Raw genomic sequence first — 22,445 nt, forward strand, 5'->3', positions numbered from 1 at the left:
CTCAGCTAGGGATGGGCCATAAGCTACACTGCGTGTTTTGAAGCCTAATTCAAGTAGACCAGCTTCTAAATAATTAGCTTCTGCTATGGCAGCTTCCTTCTCTTGTTCTGCTCTCAGTGCATCGAGAGTAGATTGTAAACGTGCTTGCTCAACTTTAATTTCTATTTCTCTCTTTGCATATGAGGCTCTTGCTTGAGCAGCTTCAGCCTTTGCTTTTGCTCTGTGCAGTTCAATGCTAGCTGACGAGCCTGCCTTTGATGGTGGTTTGTGGGAACGGACTGACCCTGTCTCGCTTTTGAAAAATTTATTTTCAGACATTTTAGATTTCTTGTATTTTGATTGCGTCCATATGTACTTTACTTGGCTTAATAGGATTGTCGTAGCTCCACGCAGTGGCTTCTGTAGCTTTGCTGCTTGCCGTGGTGCTGTCTTTTCGCTGTAATTGGCCTTGCTAGAAGTCTGACTAGCTATCCAAACAGCTAAACATGAACCCAGGAACTCCAGACAGTAGATGAGATCTTATGAAGTTTACTGGTTCTTTCATTTTGTGAAACTGCAACAATAAAGCATATGTATGGAAATGTACATTACTTATCTCTACTGTTAACAACAATATGTGCCTTAAACCAATGACCTAACAATGCGATTGAGAAGCTAGCATGACGATTAGCACCGTAAATTAGCATATGAACCGGCGATCTCATTTACATATGAATAGCGTATTGAAAATGTGCTAACTGTCATCTGTCAAACATAAAGACAACACTTGGAGTGTCTCACTGCTTTTTACCATTAAATACTTACAGACAATGCGTTAACAAACACCCAAAAGAGGTGGAGCGGCCATCTTGAAACAGCATAGCAAGAAAACATCAACTTCCTCTCTAACTCTTCTTCTACTGTCATAAAATATCGACTTAAAGCGGCCACTGGGTGGCGCATTTTACTAACATTTAAAACATAAAATTAACCAAACAGTAACATAACATAAGTGTCTGATTATTAAGAAGATCATAGACAAGTGGCCCCTTGCTGGAAAGCGATCGGACATTGAGCAGTCAAACAGAGACAGGATAGTCGCTGCTAGCATTGTAAGTCGACCTGGCAAGGCTAGCAAGCACACTACGGTTAGCAGTCCATCCACGAGGCTTCCTAGCAGAGCAGCGCTGAGATGACCACAGGGATGTATCGGGTTCCTGCTGTCGATCTTGTAGTTCTGCATGGATCCGCAGTGGACATACTTTCAACGAGGGTGCCAGACAATGTCTGTGTGGGGCAGTAAAGCTGGTGAAAGGGTCAAGAGGTGCTGGAAGCGTAAATGAGATACAATGATGCAGTGTATCTTATGGTGTGTTCACACCGAACGCGATGGACGCGAATAGAGCGTCAGGTTTACATGTAAAGTCAATGGAAAGGCGCGATGACACGCGATTGCGGGTCCCGTGAAAATTCGGAAGCAGATTTGCGTCGCGAAAACGCCAAAACGCGTGAAACGCGTGTCAGTGTAGCGCGTCTGGCGCGTTTGACTCGCGAATAAAACCACATGTGGGAGTTTTTGTGTTGCATTTTGTGCATATGCGCGTTTCGCGTCTACCGCTCGAGTTGGAAAAAGCTGAACTCCAGCGTCAAATCGCGCCGCGACAACCAATCAGGAGCCTGGTGACGTGGCTGTGACCTAGGTCAAAGGGGCAGATCCAGCCAAATCCCTTCATACTTCAATGGAGGGAAGGCTAATCAATGCGGTAGCAAACAACTCGGAGCTGTACGACACCAGCTGCTTTCTGTACCGAGACAGGAATAAAAAGGACCGAGCTTGGAGGAAGATATGTGAAGAGATCGGGCAACCTGGTAAGTTCTCTCTTGTAATTTCTTTCTTTTGAAAGTTTTTACTGACCCGGGGAAGCCGCACAAAAGCTAGCAAGCCACTGCTATTTTCCCACTGACGTACAAATACCGTTCTGCTTTTATGCATGTTGTCATTTAGGAATATATTTTATTGTTTATTAATAAACAGCACACAGTGGTCCCACTGTTCATCCGTCACTGCTTTGCTTTTTCGCTGATTTTTTATTGCACAGTACAGCATTGCATTCTGCAGCCTGATTGACAAATCTGCTCCGTGCCGTGTCTCCTGCGCTTGCCAAATTTATCATGTTTGGTTTTGATAACCATTACGTTCAATAGAAAAAACAGCACAAAAACACCCATAACTATGACCCTCATTCAGAAATAGACACCTGCACCGCGAGGGAAAAAGGCGCACGAAAGTGGCGGGCAGATGAAGACAAACCGCGGCATAATAATACTTTTACGTTTTGCAATCTACAAAGGTTTGCACTTTGAGAATCAATTGTGAAAACTGTGACCAATGTTCATGTGTGTGGGGAAAACAGTGTATAAAGTGCGTGACCAGGGGCTAGTTATTCTGAGAACCCCTGCTGCAATAAATGAGGGACCACTGTCTACTCTATGATTATTATATTCAACCTGTTAACATTTAATACTGTATTGATAGAACCAACTGATTCTGCAGCAGAGCCTCCCCAGTCCCTGAGCTCCTGCTGCTGCACCCACAGATATGTACAGCAAGCACTGATACCTTTTTAGTCGGTGGGATTGCCTTGTGATCACCTTTACTAAATATCTACAACCAATCTGGTTATATCCTGTTTTTGGTTTTGCTTTGTTTTTTCAATGTTGAAATTAAAATCTAGTAGCAGCCTTCTCATTTCTTTGTGTTTTGTGCTGTTTTACAGGCCCACAGGGGAGGACGGCTCCGAGGCAGATGAGGGACGGGTCCCAGGACGGTCCATCGGCAGTGGAGCTGGCCATCCTGGTGTCCCTGAAGAGGCCACACCAGTCTCCAATGGAGCATTTCCTCCTCAGCCTTGTTCCTGCTCTGGAGAGCAGCTGGTCCTTTTTATTCCTGTCTCTCTGTAAATTCTTATATTTTATATATTTATGTTTAATGTTTTTCTGTTTGAGAATTTTAATATTATTTCAAATAAATTTTTATAATGACTAATGTCTCAGTTCTACTACACAGCAAATGTTGGCACACGACTTGACACATGTAGAATTTATTTCATATTATACTAATGACAAAATATACTAATACAGTGGGATGCAAAAGTTTGGGCAACCTTGTTAATAGACATTATTTTCCTGTATAAATCGTTGGTTGTTACAATAAAAAATGTCAGTTAAATATCATACAGGAGACACACACAGTGATATTTGAGAAGTGAAAAGAAGTTTACTGGATTTACAGAAAGTGTGCAATAATTGTTTAAACAAAATCAAGAAGGTGCATCAATTTGGGCACCACAAAAAAGAAATGAAATAAATATTTAGTGTATATCAATGTGTGTGTCTCCTATATGATATATGGGGTGCCTTTGTCTGGACGTGCTTCCCATCCAGAGCTGCACAGCACAGAGGAAAGTTCCAGCGTTCCTGGAATCCCTCTGTGATGGACTGCCAGTCTCCAGGTGAAGGCGCAGCCATGAAGTTGTCCACTAGACAGTCCCAGATGGCCGTCGCTGCCTGGGGGGTGATCTGGCTCACCGTGGACACACCGACTCTGTAACTGAATGCTTGGTCGTGAAGGAGTCCCCGGTGACAAGGAACCTGGACAAAATTGTTCAAAATCAGTATTATGTGTACTGCAGTTACAAAATACATTATTCAAATTCCAAAATACTTTTGTGATGTCAGATTTAAATCACAAAACTTAAATCTTACATAAAACATTTTGTAATTATAAGGATAATTACAAAATGTATATTAGGTAATGTCTAAAACAGTTGTGTTTTGTTTTAACTTTAACATATCATAATTTGATTGGTAGCAACTTTTACAACTACAGTGAGCCAATCACTCACAATTCCTAAACATGTCAATCAGGTAGGAATGAAGTAAGACATTAATAGAAATAAAGAGTTGTATGTTGACATGTAGCCCTTTCCTTGCTTAAATCATTAATATTTTTGAAAAATTAATCTGTGATAAGACATAGCTTATCAAGATAGAACCATGTAACTAAAGATGAACCAAACTGTTCACAGTTTTATCTAACTCTGTTTTAAGAAAGGCTGGTGACCCCTGCTATAGAGTCTGACAGCTGCAGGGATTATATACAAATATTCAACTATCCCTGAATCAAACCAGGTCTAAATAAAAAGGAGTGAGTATCACTACAAAGGATAACTCAGTGGTCCTAATGCTACAGTTTGATATCAGCAAACACCGAGCGCATACATTGATAGGACACCACAGCCATGCTATCATCGCAAACACTGATAACAGCATAAATCGAATTAAATCGGGACTTGATGAGAGCTTCTGAGTATCACTAGAAATATTATAAACAGTCGTCTCTGTACCACAGTTTGCTATCAGTAAACACTGACAGCATTCACTGTTAGCATAGCACATCCATGTTAGCAGTGTATAAATGGATGGTTTAGCATATTAGCACAGTTATCAATAAAGGACTACTGTGGAGGTAAGCATCAACGACACAGCTCTCAGTTCTCACTCCTTCTTTATTCGTCTCCAACATCAACTGCGCATATCGCGCCACAAAACACAGGAACACACTTCCTATACACTGGGTGTGAGTGGAGCCCTCTAGTGGTCCACCACACTACCGTATTAAACACTTTTACTAACCTCAGGCAGACGGACAGGCGCTCTGCAGGTGGGATTGAGCGCCTGTAATTGGTGTCTAGGCGGGCGATGCTGGGACCGACGAGGGAAAGCAGGTCCTCAAACTGGCCGACGGTGATAGCGCTGGAATCGGCCGTCATCCAGGCGCAGCTCCTGGAGCAAATGGTGAAACTCACCAAACTGCTCACGCCTCTGGAGGACCTGATGGACCCAGGTACGGCGAGGACGTCTTTTACGCCGCTGCTCTGCTCTCCACAGTAAATAGAGAAGGGAGACTCTCTCTTCAAGCGCTAGCTCGACAGCTGCCATCTTGCAAAGATACCGGTCTGGCACAACTTCCTCCCACATTCCTCCCACATTTCCGGTTCACGCGGCGATGGATTTTTCTTGGACACGCGTTGAGACGCGAATGTGCACGTGTCAAATTAGGGGCGTTTGGGGCGTTTTGTTCGCGTCCATCGCGTTCGGTGTGAACACACCGTTAGAGTGGAGGAGACAGGCCTTGTATGTAAGGACTGCAGAACAAACTGTTAAGATTCAATATTGAGGAAGGGTACAAGAGGTGATCGAAGAATAACCACACTGGTCCGGCCGGGTGAAGTCAAACGAAGATTTTAATGAATACACGCGTGGGAAGAAAACTCTGTAAGCAGACAGGAAGTAGTCTTCGACTTAATCAAAGCATGAACAGATATTTTATAGCATCAGGGTTTATTTACTGACGCCCCTTCATGCGTCACATACATTTTATACATAGATCAGATCAACATCATGACTTTTCACCTAGAAAATCATCTTCTATTTTCATGGCTAGCCCTTCCTGTCTACCTTTCAGTTCTTGTCTTGTTCCTCTTTCTTGCCGAGACACCAAGAAACGGTTCCTCTTTTACCAAGACAATTTTGCAGTTACAGCCAAACATAACTAACCTCTCCTCTAAATAAATCTAATTTAAAGTGTGTGTGTGTGTGTGTGTGTGTGTGTGTTGACCTCACATGCTCTTTGTGTCACCTCTTACACTTCTGACCTTTTACCAGACCAGAAGCTCACTGAGACTATGTGTATGTCTTCTACTAAATAAATGTTTTAATCAAGAACCTCTACTAAAACCTTAATATAAAATGATAAAGCTATCTGTTACATTGTTAAAGCCTCGTCTTAGCCTGCGGCTCAAAATAACTTCCTGTCTTCTTTCTGCATACAACTTCCTGTCAGCCTGCAACTCAGTCTTTCTGAAAGAGACACTGTCTAAACCTTGGAATGCAATATCCATGCTGCAAATTATATTATTAATGCAATAACAATTATTTAACAATAGCGGTAAAATAATTTCCCTCCTCGACAAAACCCAGCGAGAAGAGCCCGGAAGAACAGGACCTTAACAGTCATGATGGTATAATGTCTGAAAGCCGTCTGTCCGAAAGCAGCCCAGCGGCTAACAGCGGATGTTAACAGCTGATGCTAACAGCTGATGCTAACAGCTGACAGTAAATATGTCCAGAAAAATGCCAGCCAAACAGGTAAAGAAGAGAAACACTTTACCTGGCCACCCCTACCAGCCCTGCTACTTGATCTAACTCACAATCAAGTCTTGATCAGTTGACAGTGCTACTCCTTTTCTCATCTGAATGTCCAAGACATCTGGCCACAGAGCTGATGATATCATTACAAAAATGATCATCAATCATCAAACTGTAGTGTTCTGTTTACAAGTGCACCTGTGGACACTCAAGCTTAAACATGGTGTTTGTTATGGGCAGACTATGGTTAGCACAGATATCCAATAACAAAACACCACTCAGTAAGGTAAGGATCTACTCCTCCCAGTCACACCTTTCCAGATCACACTGCCATTGCTCATGTAAGCATTTTAGTCCCCTAAAAGCACAATTGATGCCCTGGTAAGGGCACCTTCCCAGACCCTGGGACTCCCAAAAGGCCTAGTATTCTGAACTGCTGTTAAGCACAAAAGGGCAAACAACAGTCAGAACCAGGGAAAAACGTAATGTACAGGCACCGAAACAGGAGCATGCAAATATGCCACCCCTGCCCAGTTCCTTTCACTGGAACAGAATCCAACCTCTCTACAGGAGACAGACTGTAGATCCTGTGCATTGAGGTAAGCCTAAATGTATCCGTTGAGTATTTCTCAACTCAGGTTCAGAAAGCTGAACATTATTGTTAATGCTGACTTAAATTATTTTTTAGAGGGTTTTTTTTTTTCCATTGATATAAGATAAGTAAAGAGTGCTGCCATGTAGGGAAGGTGCTAAAGAACAGTAATTGGTTTGTTTTTGTTTCCCTTCATACCTCTTATTATGCAATCAGAGCAGGTTTTTGAAGACACAACATCTTATTTTTGCTTATCAATAAATTGTTTGAAAACTATGACTTGATGAGTTAGATTAGCATTTAATTTGTATAGCAACTTATTAATTATTTAGGTCCTAGTGGTTTAATATAAAATGACAACAATGCTGGATTCAAGATTAAAACACAGGCATTAGAAAATACAGACATGATTTTCTATGGATTACTATAGATATATTATTAACAAAAGTAGAAAAATCAGAAATGCATTTTGCATGTCTGATTTATAGTTAATACTCTGAAACTACCACAACTGTTTTCAGGTAAAAAAAAAAAAAAGCATTATAACAATATAATAGTGTCCAAATATCATGTATAAGACATTATATCATGAAACATTTGAGTCCAAATACTGCACAGAATTTCACGTTTCAACAGGTTAAAGTTCTCCACTAGTCCTGCATGCAGGTAGTCTTTATCCCTCAAGCTTGGGTCCTCTACCAGAGTCTTGGGAGACTGATGATCCTGTGAAGAATCTCTGTTGTTCTTAGGACTGCATTCTTCTAGACAGACATCTCAGATTTCATTTCTGAAACCTGCCGGAGCCACTGCCCCAATTTGGGAGGTCACTGGTGAAATGCTTTGATTACCACAGAGACCACCATTGCATTCTCCTTCCACATCTTCTCTAGCTCCTCTCTCAGCCTATGGTATTTCTAGAACTTTCTGCTATGTGAGATATTCACTAAGCATATGATCAGTTGTGGCTATCTCCTTATGTATCAGCTGGGTAATAGTAGGGTCAAGCTTAGCAGACTTTCAGAAGGTACTTCATATAGTCTTAGTAACTGGCCAAAGAGGGGCCAGGTTTCCAGCTTAGCCATAATCTTCTGTCTCAGGTCAGCTGCTCTGGTATTCAACATGTCTTGGTATCCAATCTTGGAGTGTGTGTCATTTGTGGAAGATGACTTCACTTCTGTGATCTGACTGCTCCACCTGCTGTTAACTCCAAGGGAAAGTCATTTTCACCTCAGAGGTATCTAGTTTTTACGTAATTGCATAAATAATAATAATAATAATAACAATAATAATAACTTTATCTATAAAGCGCTTTCAAATTGCTGTACAACTAAAGGGATAAATAAAATAAAAGCAATACATAGCAATACAGGTAAGAGACACAATACAAGTTAAAAACAATAAAAATTTAAAAACTAAAAGCCATAGAATTAAGACATATAGGATAAGGTGAACAAATGTGTCTTCAACTTAGTTTTAAAAACCTCCACAGAGCCTGCCTGCCGAATATCTTGAGGGATATGATTGATTGTATAATGTATCATTTTTTATATAAATACAAATCATATAAATTTCAATTTAATATTACTTATCTTAAAAGCAAAAACAAACAAAAAAGTGTTCATAACAAGTCATTTTAGTAATACCTTGGTGTGTAATTAATGGTACAATGTGTATTACCTCTGTATGTCCACATTATTACATCACTATTGAATAGTGCACAGTGCTTCCTGAAGTAGTTTATAAGAGGAGAACAGATAGATTAAAACAATAGTAATAGTAAGGCTATGCACACATTTCATACAAAATAAAGACTTACTCAAAGATGACCAAGAAAGGGGATGTCCTAGTGATCATTAAAAAAAATCTTGTCTGAAGAGCTATATAATCCAATAAAAAAGCATTTCCACCCGTATACACACAACTGACATCAATGCGGGATGGATGATCTTATAATTTGTCTGGTATTGGCTGTGTGTTTGTTTCACCTGAACACAGCCTTGGCTGTGTGCCTAGATGATCTGAGTCAAAGGGCTATGCTTACAGGCGCCAAGGTTGGTACTGTGGAATCATCTGTGAATTGCAAGCTGCAGGGTAGCACACGTCCACCTGCATTCTCAAAGGATGGGGACTTCATTATTGGCGGCACTTTCTCCCTTCACTCTTACACGCAAACAGCTTATAATAAGTATACCAACATGCCTGCACCTGTGAAATGCAAAGGAAGGTTAGTAAGTGGAAGAAGAGGGTGCTACAAACACGTTGGACTATGTAAAATTAAAAATGTTTTCACATGTATGATGATTCATGGTATATAAGTATTTATAATATAATTCTTCTAACAATAGTAAGTCATTTAGATTTTTAAAATAGTGTTTTTGTGTTTTCAGAACTGAATTTTTTACTTATATTATAAATATTTAACAGTAAATTGTTATCTATAATTTTATATTGATTTCTGGTCAGGCAGTGATTTGATGTACCTAAACTAGCTGTTTGCAACATTATTGCCGCTGAGCTGAATTTATCACGTATAATATCTTTACCTGAATTGACAGTCAAAATTTTAAAATGACATGATTGTTTACAGCATTGACACTGTTGAGCTGCAATCCACAAGTTCGATGGTCTTTGCCATAGAAGAGATTAACAACAGCACAGACCTGCTGCCTGGAATTGAGCTTGGTTATCGGATCTATGATTCATGTGCATCAGTACCTGTGGCAGTGCATGTGGCATTTCAGTTTTTAAATAGATTGGAGGCTCAGTTTAACACTGGTAAAAACTGCTCTCAGTCTGGTGTGGTGATGGCTGTTGTTGGTGACTCTGGGTCTACGCCATCTATTACCATGTCACAACTTGTTAGTGCTTTTAACATTGCTCAGGTAAATATTTTGCCTTTCTAGAAAACGTATTTGTTGACTGTTCGCGTTTGTGCAGCTGTTTCAGAGTTATTCTATTTTATTTTTTGTGATTTAGGTGAGCCACTTTGCCACATGTGCATGCTTATCTGACAAGCAGCAGTACCCAAGTTTTTTCAGAACAATTCCCAGTGACCAGTTTCAAGCTGAAGCACTAGCCAAGCTGGTGAAACACTTTGGCTGGACTTGGATAGGTGCTGTCCGGTCAGATTCAGATTATGGCAATAATGGCATGGCTTCTTTTCTCCAAGCAGCACAGAAAGAGGGGATCTGTGTGGAGTACTCTGTATCTTTCTATCGGACAAACCCACAGAGCAGATTTCAGAGAGTAGCAGATGTTATCCGCAGGTTTCTTTATCAAAGATAATTATTGTGCATTGACTTGTGTAATTACCTTTAAAATAAATGTTTGATCATGTGAAGACATTTAAAAAACATTTTCCTAATGCACTACATTGTCTCTCCAGGTCTACAGCTGTAGTTGTTGTGGCATTTGCATCTTTTGGAGACATGAAGATCCTGTTGGAGGAGCTATCACGTGACCCTTCCCCACCTCGCCAGTGGATAGGCAGTGAATCATGGGTAACAAGCACAGAATTAACACAGTACAGTTTCTGTGCTGGGGCCATTGGATTTGGTATTCCGAAGTCTGCAATCCCAGGTCTCAGAGACTTCCTGTTAAATCTGTCTCCCACTCAAGTGTCTGCCTCGCCAGTGTTTACTGAGTTCTGGGAGGATGCATTCAACTGCAGTCTGAAAAAAAGTAACAGTTTCATTTGCTTTTAAATCATTTTCCCAAAATTGTAGTGTTACAACAGCTACTGCTGCTCATGTTTTTTCCACTAATGGTAATGGTCAAATATGAAGTGAACACAGGCATATGTCTGCATATATTCTCCCTTGATATAATGACTTTTCAGGTCAAGTTCCAGTGGTTTAGTTTAATTTTTCTTGTATATCAATATAATTTTATCCATTTACAAATGTAAGTCATTCTACTAAAATAATTTTCTAATATCTATGTAACAGGCCTGTAATCTAGTTTTACTTACAGGCTCGATAACACTATTATCTGTGTTTTTGTAATTATAGCTCCTGCCATAGAGAAGAAAATGTGTGATGGAAATGAAGACATACAGAATCTCCAAAGCGAGTACACTGACACATCTCAGCTCAGAATTGCTAACATGGTGTATAAGGCTGTGTATGCAATAGCACATGCCATCCATAATGCAGTGTGTCAAAAAACAAATGCCATAGCAAAATGTGACAAACTAATCAAGTTACAGTCCAATCGGGTAAGCAGAACTGAACATGTTAATGCCAATGTCTTTCATAACTCCTAATATAACTTAGATAAAAAGAACTATCAATGTGTGTTATTGCAATGTCCCATGTTCTTCTTTCTCTCTCTTACTGTCTTTACAGGTTTTAACTGAGCTGAAGAAAGTAAATTTTTCCCAAAATGGATATGATGTGTCATTTAATGCTAATGGGGATCCTGTGGCTATTTATGACTTGGTTAACTGGCAGAAAAGTGGGAGTGGCATCATTGAGATAGTAACTGTAGGGCTGTATGATGCCTCACTACGAGTGGGCCACGAGTTTAAGATTAACAGAAACATAACCTGGATGGAGGATAGCAGAAAAGTAATGATGAGAATCTGACTTATTAAACTCTGGTGAACAAGTTGCTGCTACTTTATATCTGTAATATTTATATCTGTTATGCTACCTTGTCTTGACAGGTGCCAGTGTCAGTCTGTACTAACAGTTGTCCTCCAGGAACTCGTAAAATGCTGCAAAAAGGAAAACCTCTCTGCTGCTATGACTGTATAGCATGTCCTGAGGGAGAGATCAGTAATATAACAGGTAAAATCAAATGTTTCTCCATGCATTTAAAATCATTTTATACTGGAAAAAATACAATTTACAATGATTTAATTCCTAGTAGCCTCTTATTGTTAGGATGCCTGGGTCGTTGACCCAGGGTTTTGAGTTTATATATCATTTATCATTTCTATTCTTTGGTTTCTTCGTTAGAGTTATGTCTTATGGTTTATGTCTCTGTGTAATCCTTAGTTGCTATATCCTGTGTCCAGTCAGTGTCTGTCTGCCCTGGTCCCATGTCTTTGTTCCCTCTGTTGCAGTGCCTGCATGTGAGTCTGTGTCTTTAGTTCAGTCTGTGTTATGTTTCCTGTTTTATTTTGAAGGTCCATGTCTGATGTTAATGTATCTGGTTTTGCGTCCCCTTGTCTCATTAGGCCTGATTTGCCCCAGCTGTGTTTCCCTACTGTTACCCATTCCCTAATTGCTCCCCCTGTGTATTTAAGCCCTGTGTTTCTCTATGTCTGTGTTGTGATCTACCCCCATTTATGCTGTGTGTTCTGTCTTTATGCATGCCTGTGAAAGTTTATTTTGTATTTTCGGGTTTTGTTACGTTTTGCCATCCAGCAATAAAGCTGAGTTTTGAAGTATACTTTTGCCTGTCGAGGAGTCTGCACTTTGGGTCCTTTTCCTGCCTGCACACAGCTGTTACTTGACACTTATTGGGTTTTTTCTCTCTTATTCAGATTCAGCTGACTGTTTACCCTGCCACAAAGAGTTCTGGCCTAATGCAAAGAGAGACACCTGTATCCCTAAGCCTGTAGAGTTTCTTTCATTTCAAGACATCCTAGGGATCATCCTGGCTACATTTTCAGTTCTTGGTGCTTGTCTGGCCATCATAATTGGGGCTGTATTCTTTTATCACAGGACAACTCCAATTGTCCGAGCCAACAATTCTGAGCTGAGCTTTCTGCTGCTCATCTCACTGACTCTGTGTTTCTTATGTTCATTAACTTTCATTGGAGCACCATCAGAGTGGTCCTGCATGCTGCGTCACACTGCGTTTGGCATAACCTTTGTACTCTGTATCTCCTGTGTACTTGGGAAAACTATAGTGGTTTTAATGGCTTTTAAAGCGACACTTCCAGGTAGCAATGTCATGAAATGGTTTGGTCCTCCACAGCAAAGAATGACTGTTGTATCTTTCACCTTTATTCAAGTTTTAATATGTACTGTATGGTTGGTAGTGAGCCCTCCATTCCCAATTAAAAATCTAACCACATACAAGGAGAAAATCATCCTGGAATGTGCATTAGGCTCTGCTGTTGGCTTCTGGGCTGTGCTCGGTTACATAGGTCTGCTTGCTTCCTTTTGCTTCATTTTAGCTGTCTTAGCTCGCAAATTACCTGATAATTTCAATGAAGCCAAGCTTATCACTTTCAGCATGCTGATATTCTGTGCAGTGTGGATCACCTTTATCCCAGCATATGTCAGCTCTCCTGGGAAATTTACAGTGGTTGTGGAGATTTTTGCCATTCTGGCCTCCAGCTTTGGGCTAATAATATTTATATTTGCTCCAAAGTGTTTTATCATATTGTTTAAGCCTGCAAAGAACACTAAGAAATATTTAATGAACAAAAATCAGTCATAATATATTAATAATCTCAAAATGTTAATTTTCCAATCGTTCTTCATTCTGTAGTTAAATGAAATATTTACTACTTTTTTCTTAAATAAGTTCATATTCATATGCCATAATTTTTTCTGCATTTATTTATTTAGTGTATGAACATATATAATTGAAAGTTAATTGTATGAATAAATGTAAAGTCACATTGAAACAGTGTGTTGTTCTGAGTTATTTCTCAATGGTCTGATACAATTTCTTGTAACATTTTGATTTCTTTTAGCATTTGAATTTGTATCAGTCACCAAGCCACCAAGTGCAAATATAATTTTAATGTGAACTGAGTAAATTCGGTCATAGTATGAATAGTATAAATAGCCCAAAAAATTAACACTGTTTTGTTTTTTTCTAAATTATATTTAAAGATTGCCAATTTTAGGCCATCCAGGGATGTGATTTCAAGGCATGTTTTTTCGTGACTTAAGACTAGACTTTACTGTAATCAGTTTAATTAAATTCATGTTTACTGTCTTAGCCTGAAGAAAAATGATATTTTTTGGTGTGCATAAAGTAAAGTGTAAAATTATAATATGCCTTCCCAGATTATCATTGACCCATCACCAAACCAGTCATGGTGAGCAATTTCACAGTCATACAACATTCTCCACAGTTTCTCCAGACCTTTTCACATTTATTACATGTACTCCGGGTGAACCTGTCGGAGTACACGTATGAAATGCACAGGGCGCTAGTGGTAGACCTGCCAATTCTAGTATTTTATGGCAAAAACCAAGTGGGTCCCCTTGATGCTGAGCTATGAGCACTGGGCCCAGTAGATTATATCAGACCCTTAGGCCACTGTCACGAAGTCTGCTTTTGATTATTTGGTCAGAAACATTCATAGTGGTGGTCTGTGAGGTAATTTTGTAGGCTGCTGCCTATGCTCATCCCGTTTCTTATAGCACACAGGAACAGATAACGATCTTGATGATGGGTTAAAGACCTTCTATGGCCCTGTCCAGCTCTCTTAGAGTAACTGTCTGTGTCCTGGAATCTCCTGTTCTTTAGACTGTCTTGGGAGATGCAACAACCCTTCTGGCAATGGCAGGTATTAATGTACCATCCCGAAAGAGTAGGACAGGGGTCTCCACTCTAGGCCTTGAGAGCTACAGCCCCAGTGGTGTGTCTAGAAAATTTTTGTTGGGGAGGCCAGGTAGGGGCACAGATTTAGAGAAGGGTGGCAGATGTAATTGGCAGATAATGTTTAAAAAAATTCTACCAACCGTTAACCATAATTCAGTAACCCTATAAACCTAATAACCGAATGCACTTTTAACTCTTATTAGAATGAGATTTTAACCACTACGGTGCAAAGTTTTTAGATACTGCATTGATAAAGTACAAGAGATACAATCAGTCAATGTTTATTCAGCAGTCAAGGACATCAATATTTGCATAGTATTTTTACTGACATGTAGTGCACATATGTTTTGGGCAAAAACATTTTTGAATATTAAACTACAAACATTTGTAACAAACAATTGAAACAAACAAATTAGCCAATGGCAATGTAAAACTTTATGTGCCAATCAAAAAAAGAAGATAATCTTCTCACAAACTGGTGTTTGATTTTGAAACAGGAAAAAAGTGGGGAAACAAATGAAAAGACTATCATTTGAATAAAACCTGAAAGCAAGTAAATACTTTCTATGCTGCCTTATGGTAAACTTTGGTAATATTGATAAAGAACAACACTGGCTGATGATGAAATACAGTCAGCTGGCATGGTGACACTGCCAGTATTAACCTGCAGGGCTGGACTGGGACAGAAAATCGGGCATTTTGACTAGAGACCGGCCCACCAGGTATTAAAGCCATAAAGACTTTGAATGAAAACAAATGCTGTTGTGACAGTGATGTACACAGTCTTGTTGGTATATGTATGATTTCTATACATTTTACGTCAGATAAAAACTTTGGTTGTAAGATTTAGATAATTATTTAATAAAAGTGAGATATTTTAAATGAGAATAAGAAAGAAAAGTATTTCTTTGTGCCCACCTCTCCCTGTTAATGCCCTACCTGGCCCCCTGGCAAAACTTTACTAGACCCGCCCCTGCACAGTTACCAGCTGTCAGCTACATAAAAAAGGATCCTGGTGTTATTTGTCTCTCAGAAACAGTTCATAACTTCCCTTCAACTCATTCATGTCACCTAAAAGGTAAACCCGTTTCTCCATCACAGTACCAGTTATTGTAACTGACAGTAAAAAGTCAGCACAACGAAAATAAACTACACCTAAACTTGGTTTATATCTGACCCAGATAGACTGCAGGTCATAACTTCTTACCTGAAGTTCAGTTCACCTGACATTCGGACTGGTGGCCGCCTCGGGGCTCTCCTCCTGCCTCCCCTTCCCTCATCCACCTGGCCTCTGTGGAAGCTCCGCCATAACCACCTAAAAACAACTGAGTTATTTTTACACATCGACCTGCATCAGGCCAAACCACCACCTCTCATTGTTCATGCCATTACAAAAAAAAATAAAAAATAAGTCACCGGGCATATGCCCGGTATGCCCGATGGCCAGTCCAGCTATGTTAACCTGCAACCAAATCTGCAGCTCCATACAGCATTGTTACGACTTAGATTATATATTATAACTCATAACTCTTGTGTTAGCTGCCCTCAGTAGCATACTGTCTGATATACAGTGGGGCAAAAAAGTATTTAGTCAGCCACCGATTGTGCAAGTTCCCCCACCTAAAATGATGACAGAGGTCAGTAATTTGCACCAGAGGTACACTTCAACTGTGAGAGACAGAATGTGAAAAAAAAATCCATGAATCCACATGGTAGGATTTGTAAAGAATTTATTCGTAAATCAGGGTGGAAAATAAGTATTTGGTCAATAACAAAAATACAACTCAATACTTTGTAACATAACCTTTGTTGGCAATAACAGAGGTCAAACGTTTACTATAGGTCTTTACCAGGTTTGCACACACACAGTAGCTGGTATTTTGGCCCATTCCTCCATGCAGATCTTCTCAAGAGCAGTGATGTTTTGGGGCTGTCGCCGAGCAACACGGACTTTCAACTCCCGCCACAGATTTTCTATGGGGTTGAGGTCTGGAGACTGGCTAGGCCACTCCAGGACTTTCAAATGCTTCTTACAGAGCCACTCCTTTGTTGCCCGGGCGGTGTGTTTTGGATCATTGTCATGTTGGAAGACCCAGCCTCGTTTCATCTTCAAAGTTCCCACTGATGGAAGGAGGTTTTGGCTCAAAATCTCACGATACATGGCCCCATTCATTCTGTCCTTAACACGGATCAGTCGTCCTGTCCCCTTGGCAGAAAAACAGCCCCATAGCATGATGTTTCCACCCCCATGCTTCACAGTAGGTATGGTGTTCTTGGGATGCAACTCAGTATTCTTCTTCCTCCAAACACGACGAGTTGAGTTTATACCAAAAAGTTCTACTTTGGTTTCATCTGACCACATGACATTCTCCCAATCCTCTGCTGTATCATCCATGTGCTCTCTGGCAAACTTCAGACGGGCCTGGACATGCACTGGCTTCAGCAGCGGAACACGTCTGGCACTGCGGGATTTGATTCCCTGCCGTTGTAGTGTGTTACTGATGGTGACCTTTGTTACTTTGGTCCCAGCTCTCTGCAGGTCATTCACCAGGTCCCCCCGTGTGGTTCTGGGATCTTTGCTCACCATTCTCATGATCATTTTGACCCCACGGGATGAGATCTTGCGTGGAGCGCCAGATCGAGGGAGATTATCAGTGGTCTTGTATGTCTTCTATTTTCTGATGATTGCTCCCACAGTTGATTTTTTCACACCAAGCTGCTTGCCTATTGTAGATTCACTCTTCCCAGTCTGGTGCAGGTCTACAATACTTTTCCTGGTGTCCTTCGAAAGCTCTTTGGTCTTGGCCATGGCGGAGTTTGGAGTCTGACTGTTTGAGGCTGTGGACAGGTGTCTTTTATACAGATGATGAGTTCAAACAGGTGCCATTCATACAGGTAACGAGTGGGGGACAGAAAAGCTTCTTACAGAAGACGTTACAGGTCTGTGAGAGCCAGAGATTTTCCTTGTTTGAGGTGACCAAATACTTATTTTCCACCCTAATTTACGAATAAATTCTTTACAAATCCTACCATGTGAATTCATGGATTTTTTTTTTCACATTCTGTCTCTCACAGTTGAAGTGTACCTCTGGTGCAAATTACTGACCTCTGTCATCATTTTAAGTGGGGGAACTTGCACAATCGGTGGCTGACTAAATACTTTTTTGCCCCATTGTATTCCACGGCTGCAATAATTCTTTAAGTGTTATTTTTTCCTTGGTATTCTAATTTCACCAAAGTTTACTAAACTCAACAAACTTAATATTACTTACCGGGACATTTATTCTGTCCTCATTTTCTTTTCCTGCAGTGCCGTGTTTCGTGCTTGGCTCTCCTACCTTTGCTAACGTGATGCACATAGCGCAGAAGCCGATGCTGCATTCACTTACACTCGGATATCTGAGCTTCACCGTGAAAACATAATCGGACATTTGATATTTGATTGAATTTTATTGTTTTGCCTTTGGGGTGGCACCTGGGGTGGCCAGTCTGGTTGGGGGGGTGGCCTGTGCCCCCCCAGGCCACCCCGCTGGACACGCCACTGTACAGCCCTGCACCTTTTAGATACATCCTTGTTCCAACAAACCTAATCAAATTATTGACTTGTTACGAGGCCTTTGCCAAATTTGATGGCATGCTGAAGAGGTAGCTCAACCATTTGATTCAGCTGTGTCGGAGTAGGGATGCATCTAAAGGCTGCAGGTAAGTAGCTCTCGAGTACTGAAGTTGGAGACTCTTGGAGTAGGACTACCTGTGCAACCTCTGTAGGGTTCTGGTATTACCTTATTCTACCAGTACTGACACTGACCGTAGCCAAATGCAAAGCAAGTGAAAAAGAAAAGCAGCCAGAAAGACAACCGAGTGGCAACCTGTAAAACCACTCCTGTTCTGTGAGTTGTCTTACTGTTGACAGTCTAGTGGACCTGTTGTTATTTCTAATGACACCAACCGAGTTAAAACTGATTAACAATCCCCTCTCCTACTATATGACCAGACCAATTTTCCAGAAATGTTTTATTCAGCAGTGTATATTGAGCTATTTGGCAAAGCTTTAATAATTTTTTTGCACGATGTTCATAAATTCCTCTTCTGACAAATGATCAAAATTCTTTCTCCATCCATCCAGCCATCCATCTTCTTCCGCTTATCTGGGGCCGGGTTGTGGCAGCAGTAGCCTAAGCCCAGACCTCGCTCTCCCTGGCCAACTTCGCCAGCTTGTTCGGGGGAAGACAAGGCGTTCCCTCTCACCAGATATCCAAACCGATATTATGACCAACAGCTCTTATAGCTGTGGAACCAGTAAACATGAGGTGATACTCAAAAGTAAAATTAAATAAACTCTAACAACAGCTTATCAAGCTTAAACGGGCTTCTGTTGTTTATCAAGGCTGACAAAAAAGTTAACATTTTGTACTAGTAAGTCTTTTGTAATGCCATGCAGAGGCATACTACAGTCACCAGGATGTCCTAGATCAGTGGTCCCCAACCTTTTTTGCGCCATGGATCGGTTTAATGTCAGACAATATTTTCACAGACCGGCCTTTAAGGTGTCCCGGATAAATACAACAAAATAAAATTATCCAAGACAAAAGCTGTGGTATTTTGTAACTATATTAAGCCTTAACTCTAGAGGCCCGGTACCAAATGACTCAAAGACCAGTACTGGTCTGTGGCCCAGGCGTTGGGGACCGCTGTCCTAGATCATAGTACGCGTTAATTGTGATTCATTAATTTCACAAAATAACACATAAAAAAATAACGCGTTCAATCGCGCTTTGTATTCCAAGCCGATTAAACTGATGCACACATCAGAGCTACAAAAATGGGAGAATCAGAAAGCGCGTTACCAGGACCGATCTGAGGCAAATTTCATTCAACCCCAGGTAGGCCAATTATGGATCTTCGGATCCACATTATGTCAGCAGCTATTCTCCACCGTGAACTATGTTAAAAACAAACACCGCTCACGCCTCACAGATGACAGCTTACAATCCTGCGTAAAGATGAAAGTGACTTTGTACAGCCCTGATTTGCAGACGCTGTGCGCATTTGGGATATGCGCAGAGGTTCAGGAGCATTACTTCCATTGTAAACATACCACGGCAGACCCGCTGCTTTTCAACATTTCTTTATTGACCACTTTTCACACACGGTTGCTGTACGCATACAGCCAGCTGTAGCTTTTCAGCTCACAGCCTGACAACACAACAGCAGAGAGAGCACAGACTTTAAGGCGGCGAGGCGTGATTGCAGGTGCCGCTCAGGTGCGTCCGACTCCCATGCAGCGGCACTGCAGACCACGCCCCGCCACACACATTAACCAGATAAAATACATATTTAGGCAGAATTTTGCAAATATCTACTTTTTTTTCGCAGCATAGTGCTTTTTTTCCCAATTACTTTTAAAAGTCAGGTCAAGGCTCCAAAAGTTCAAAGGCGATATGAGGGTGGCGGCTCACAACAGTTTTGTTTGCTACATGGATCCTTTTAGTTCAGCTGGGTGTCTTTCCTTTTGTTATATTTCTTTAAGAGTTCAAAATGTGTTAATTACATAAATAAAATGTAAATTTCTCTGTAGCACTTCATGGATTTCTTCTTCTTTTTTTTCTTTTTTTTTGCTTGTCCCCTTTGGTTCTTTAGCCGTCAGAATTGTTGTCTGAAGACCAACAAGGATACCCAATGGATTTATTTTGCCAAATGGATCATCATGGCATTGCCGTATTGGTCCATTTGATCGACCTTTGTTTTTATTATTTATTTAATTTTATTTTCAGTTGTTACAGACGGGACAGACATGAGTGAGGAATAGGAAAGGGAGAAAGAAAGAGGAAGGAAAAGAAAAACAGAAGGGGAGAGGGACAGTGAGAAAGGGGGAAAAAAAAATAAAAAAAAATCTCCTGGATCACCTGTTGAGAGAGAAAGAAGAGAAAACAAGCAAAAAAACCCAAAGCAACATACTAAACACAACACCATCGCATTAATCTAGCTAAGTGTAAACAGGAGTAAATACTAAATATTCAATGTTGTTGTGCAGCACGCAGGACAGACAGCGCACAATGTGCTTTGAAGTAGCAGCCAAGAAAGGTGTAATTTAAGTCTACGAACAGTGAACACCCGTGTGCATACCTGTGTGGATCAGCGCGCTTGTATTCAAATGGTTTCCACATGTAATGGTCTGCAAGAGGATGTAGAGAGCCATAGCCCTGTCCCCCAGGGCATGAAGCAGGCATGGAGGAGATCCAGGCCCCAGACATCCAGAGGCCCCAGAGTGCGAGAGCCCAAGGAGGACCACCGGAGGGGCATCCATGCCACCCTCATGGGAAGGGCTGAGGATCCCCAGACGAGGCGTCACCCAGTAGCCACCGAGCAGAAGCTAGAGGGGGCTGCACCCGCGTGCCCGCCGGCTCTGCCGGCAGCCAGCTGTGCCAGAGTGAACCGAGCCGCAGGCCCAGAGGCCGGAGGCCCGAGGGCCCCCCGCACCCCGGAGGAAGCCTGACCGAGCAACAGGCGCCAGCCCCCCCCAAGTAGCCACCGGGAGTGAGCCGGTACATACCTGAGTGCCCAGCCCCGGACACCAAGAACCACCAATGCACCGACCCCTGAGGGCATCAGTCACCGGCAGGGAGTTTGGTGAGGGGAGATAGGCCTTGGAGGGCCTGGGAGTTCCCAAAGAGGTGGAGTCTAAGACCCGACCTGACATAGACACAGACAAACAGGCACGTAAAGACACAAACATGCATTCCCACCCTCATGCACACATATACAAACACTCAGCACTCACCCAACGTAAGGATTGACATAAATGGACATGTACACACAATCACACTCCCCAAACGTACTCTATACCCCGGGTCCAGGTACCCTCGCCCCCAGAGGGGGAAACGGCACCCAGACCCAAGAGATGTTACCCTTCCCCCCGGGGTGGAGGCAAGCAGACCGTCCCAGGCTCCGCAGCAGCAGGGAGGCCAATTGGACAGCCGCACTTCATGGATTTCATAAGCAACACACCTTAGTTGCTCTGTGGATTCTTTTAAAAAGCAGTTAAAAACTTTTCTGTTCAAACAAGCCTTTTGTTGATCTACGTATTTTATATACCTCCATCTCACCAGTCACCTCCACAAACATAAAACAATGAGGCTTTCCCAGGGCAGGCGATACATACAATCTCTCGCAATTCCTGCCGTCCTGCCGTGTGTATCACCAATCTCATTTTTCTCCCTTTAAAAGAACTAGCAAAACAGTGTTAAAAAAAAAATCAGGCCGAGGTTAACCCTTTAAAACCAGTCGGAGCGGGAACGCTCCGTTTTGAGTAACTATTTTTAAATCCCTGTAGAACTGGAACCACGTAAGCTAGCACAATAATTGTTTTTTGCACATGAAACCAGAGGAGTTGTACTTACATCTTATACCATCAGCTTGTCTTAAGTCACAGTTTCCTTCCACAAATGGCCTTGCAAAAACAGCATAAAAAGCACTAGTAGAGCAGTGGTAAACAAAATTCTCTTGCAAGCGCGTTTATTTTATGGTAACAGTTATTAAAGTGTTATTTACCATCATTTTCACAGTTAAGGTGCTTAATTGCTAGATGTAGCAATTTAAGGATAATTGCATTACTTTGCTAGAACAGATGCACTGCCAGAAAGTTTTTGGTGGCACCCTAAAATTTCCTTTCCAGGGCCCTATTTCAGGAAGCCGGTTTAGTGCAAACTCTGAGTAAGTATACGCTGAGTTAACGAAAACTCTGGGCTTTCGGTTTCACAAAGCGAGTTTAGATTAATTCTGAGTGAGTTACTATGACGACACACTCCGTGAAGCTAACCTGCCCCCTAGCAGGTTTACTTCAACTAACCCTGACCTTCTCCGCCTCTTTGTCGGAAACCTGACTGTAGGAAGTGTCAGACACTGCGTGCTCCTTCCTTGAAGAGCCAGTAGATGTTGAAGCCCAAATTCTCCGCAGAGCTCTCCGCCAGGAGAGAGTGATTAGAGCGCGTTTTATCATTTCCTGATGATTTCCTGTGTGAACGTTACCGTTTTTCAGCACAACCTATAATTTATTTGAATAACATCCTCAGGCCTAATATTGCTCATGTGACACATCGCGGACATTCTCTCAGTTCTGTACATATTATTTGTATTGCACTTCGGTTTT

General features: G+C 41.4%; 1 protein-coding gene and 2 long non-coding RNA genes across 3 annotated transcripts; 2 read left to right on the plus strand and 1 right to left on the minus strand.

The window, feature by feature from the left end:
* The first annotated feature begins 1,567 nt into the window (after window positions 1–1,567).
* LOC145420145 (uncharacterized) lies at window positions 1,568–3,021 on the plus strand. The gene is made up of 2 exons (XR_013901438.1): window positions 1,568–1,848; window positions 2,757–3,021. It is a non-coding gene; the product is annotated as an uncharacterized LOC145420145 (long non-coding RNA).
* Window positions 3,022–3,064: 43 nt separating this feature from the next.
* Window positions 3,065–5,029, minus strand: LOC145420143 (uncharacterized). The gene is made up of 2 exons (XR_013901436.1): window positions 4,675–5,029; window positions 3,065–3,630 (listed from the first exon to the last, which is right to left on the minus strand). It is a non-coding gene; the product is annotated as an uncharacterized LOC145420143 (long non-coding RNA).
* A 3,842-nt stretch (window positions 5,030–8,871) lies between these two features.
* LOC113036407 (extracellular calcium-sensing receptor-like) lies at window positions 8,872–13,177 on the plus strand. Its single transcript, XM_080288951.1, has 8 exons — window positions 8,872–9,005; window positions 9,369–9,663; window positions 9,758–10,047; window positions 10,167–10,468; window positions 10,792–10,997; window positions 11,128–11,349; window positions 11,448–11,571; window positions 12,273–13,177. The coding sequence occupies exons 1-8, from the start codon at window positions 8,977–8,979 to the stop codon at window positions 13,175–13,177; spliced, it is 2,373 nt and encodes a 790-aa protein (XP_080145077.1). The 5' UTR covers window positions 8,872–8,976.
* Window positions 13,178–22,445: the final 9,268 nt, after the last annotated feature.

The sequence above is a fragment of the Astatotilapia calliptera genome, chromosome 14 (assembly GCF_964374335.1).
Source record: "Astatotilapia calliptera chromosome 14, fAstCal68.1, whole genome shotgun sequence".
NCBI classification, from domain to species: Eukaryota; Metazoa; Chordata; class Actinopteri; order Cichliformes; family Cichlidae; genus Astatotilapia; species Astatotilapia calliptera.

What these genes read in the sequence shown, in the direction of transcription:
- LOC113036407 (XM_080288951.1), top strand. Translation starts at nt 8,977, where the DNA reads ATGCCTGCACCTGTGAAATGCAAAGGAAG. An exon ending in GTGCTTTTAACATTGCTCAG is followed by an intron (nt 9,664 to 9,757) that starts GTAAATATTTTG and finishes TTTGTGATTTAG; the next exon opens with GTGAGCCACTTTGCCACATG. An exon ending in TCAAGTTACAGTCCAATCGG is followed by an intron (nt 10,998 to 11,127) that starts GTAAGCAGAACT and finishes CTGTCTTTACAG; the next exon opens with GTTTTAACTGAGCTGAAGAA.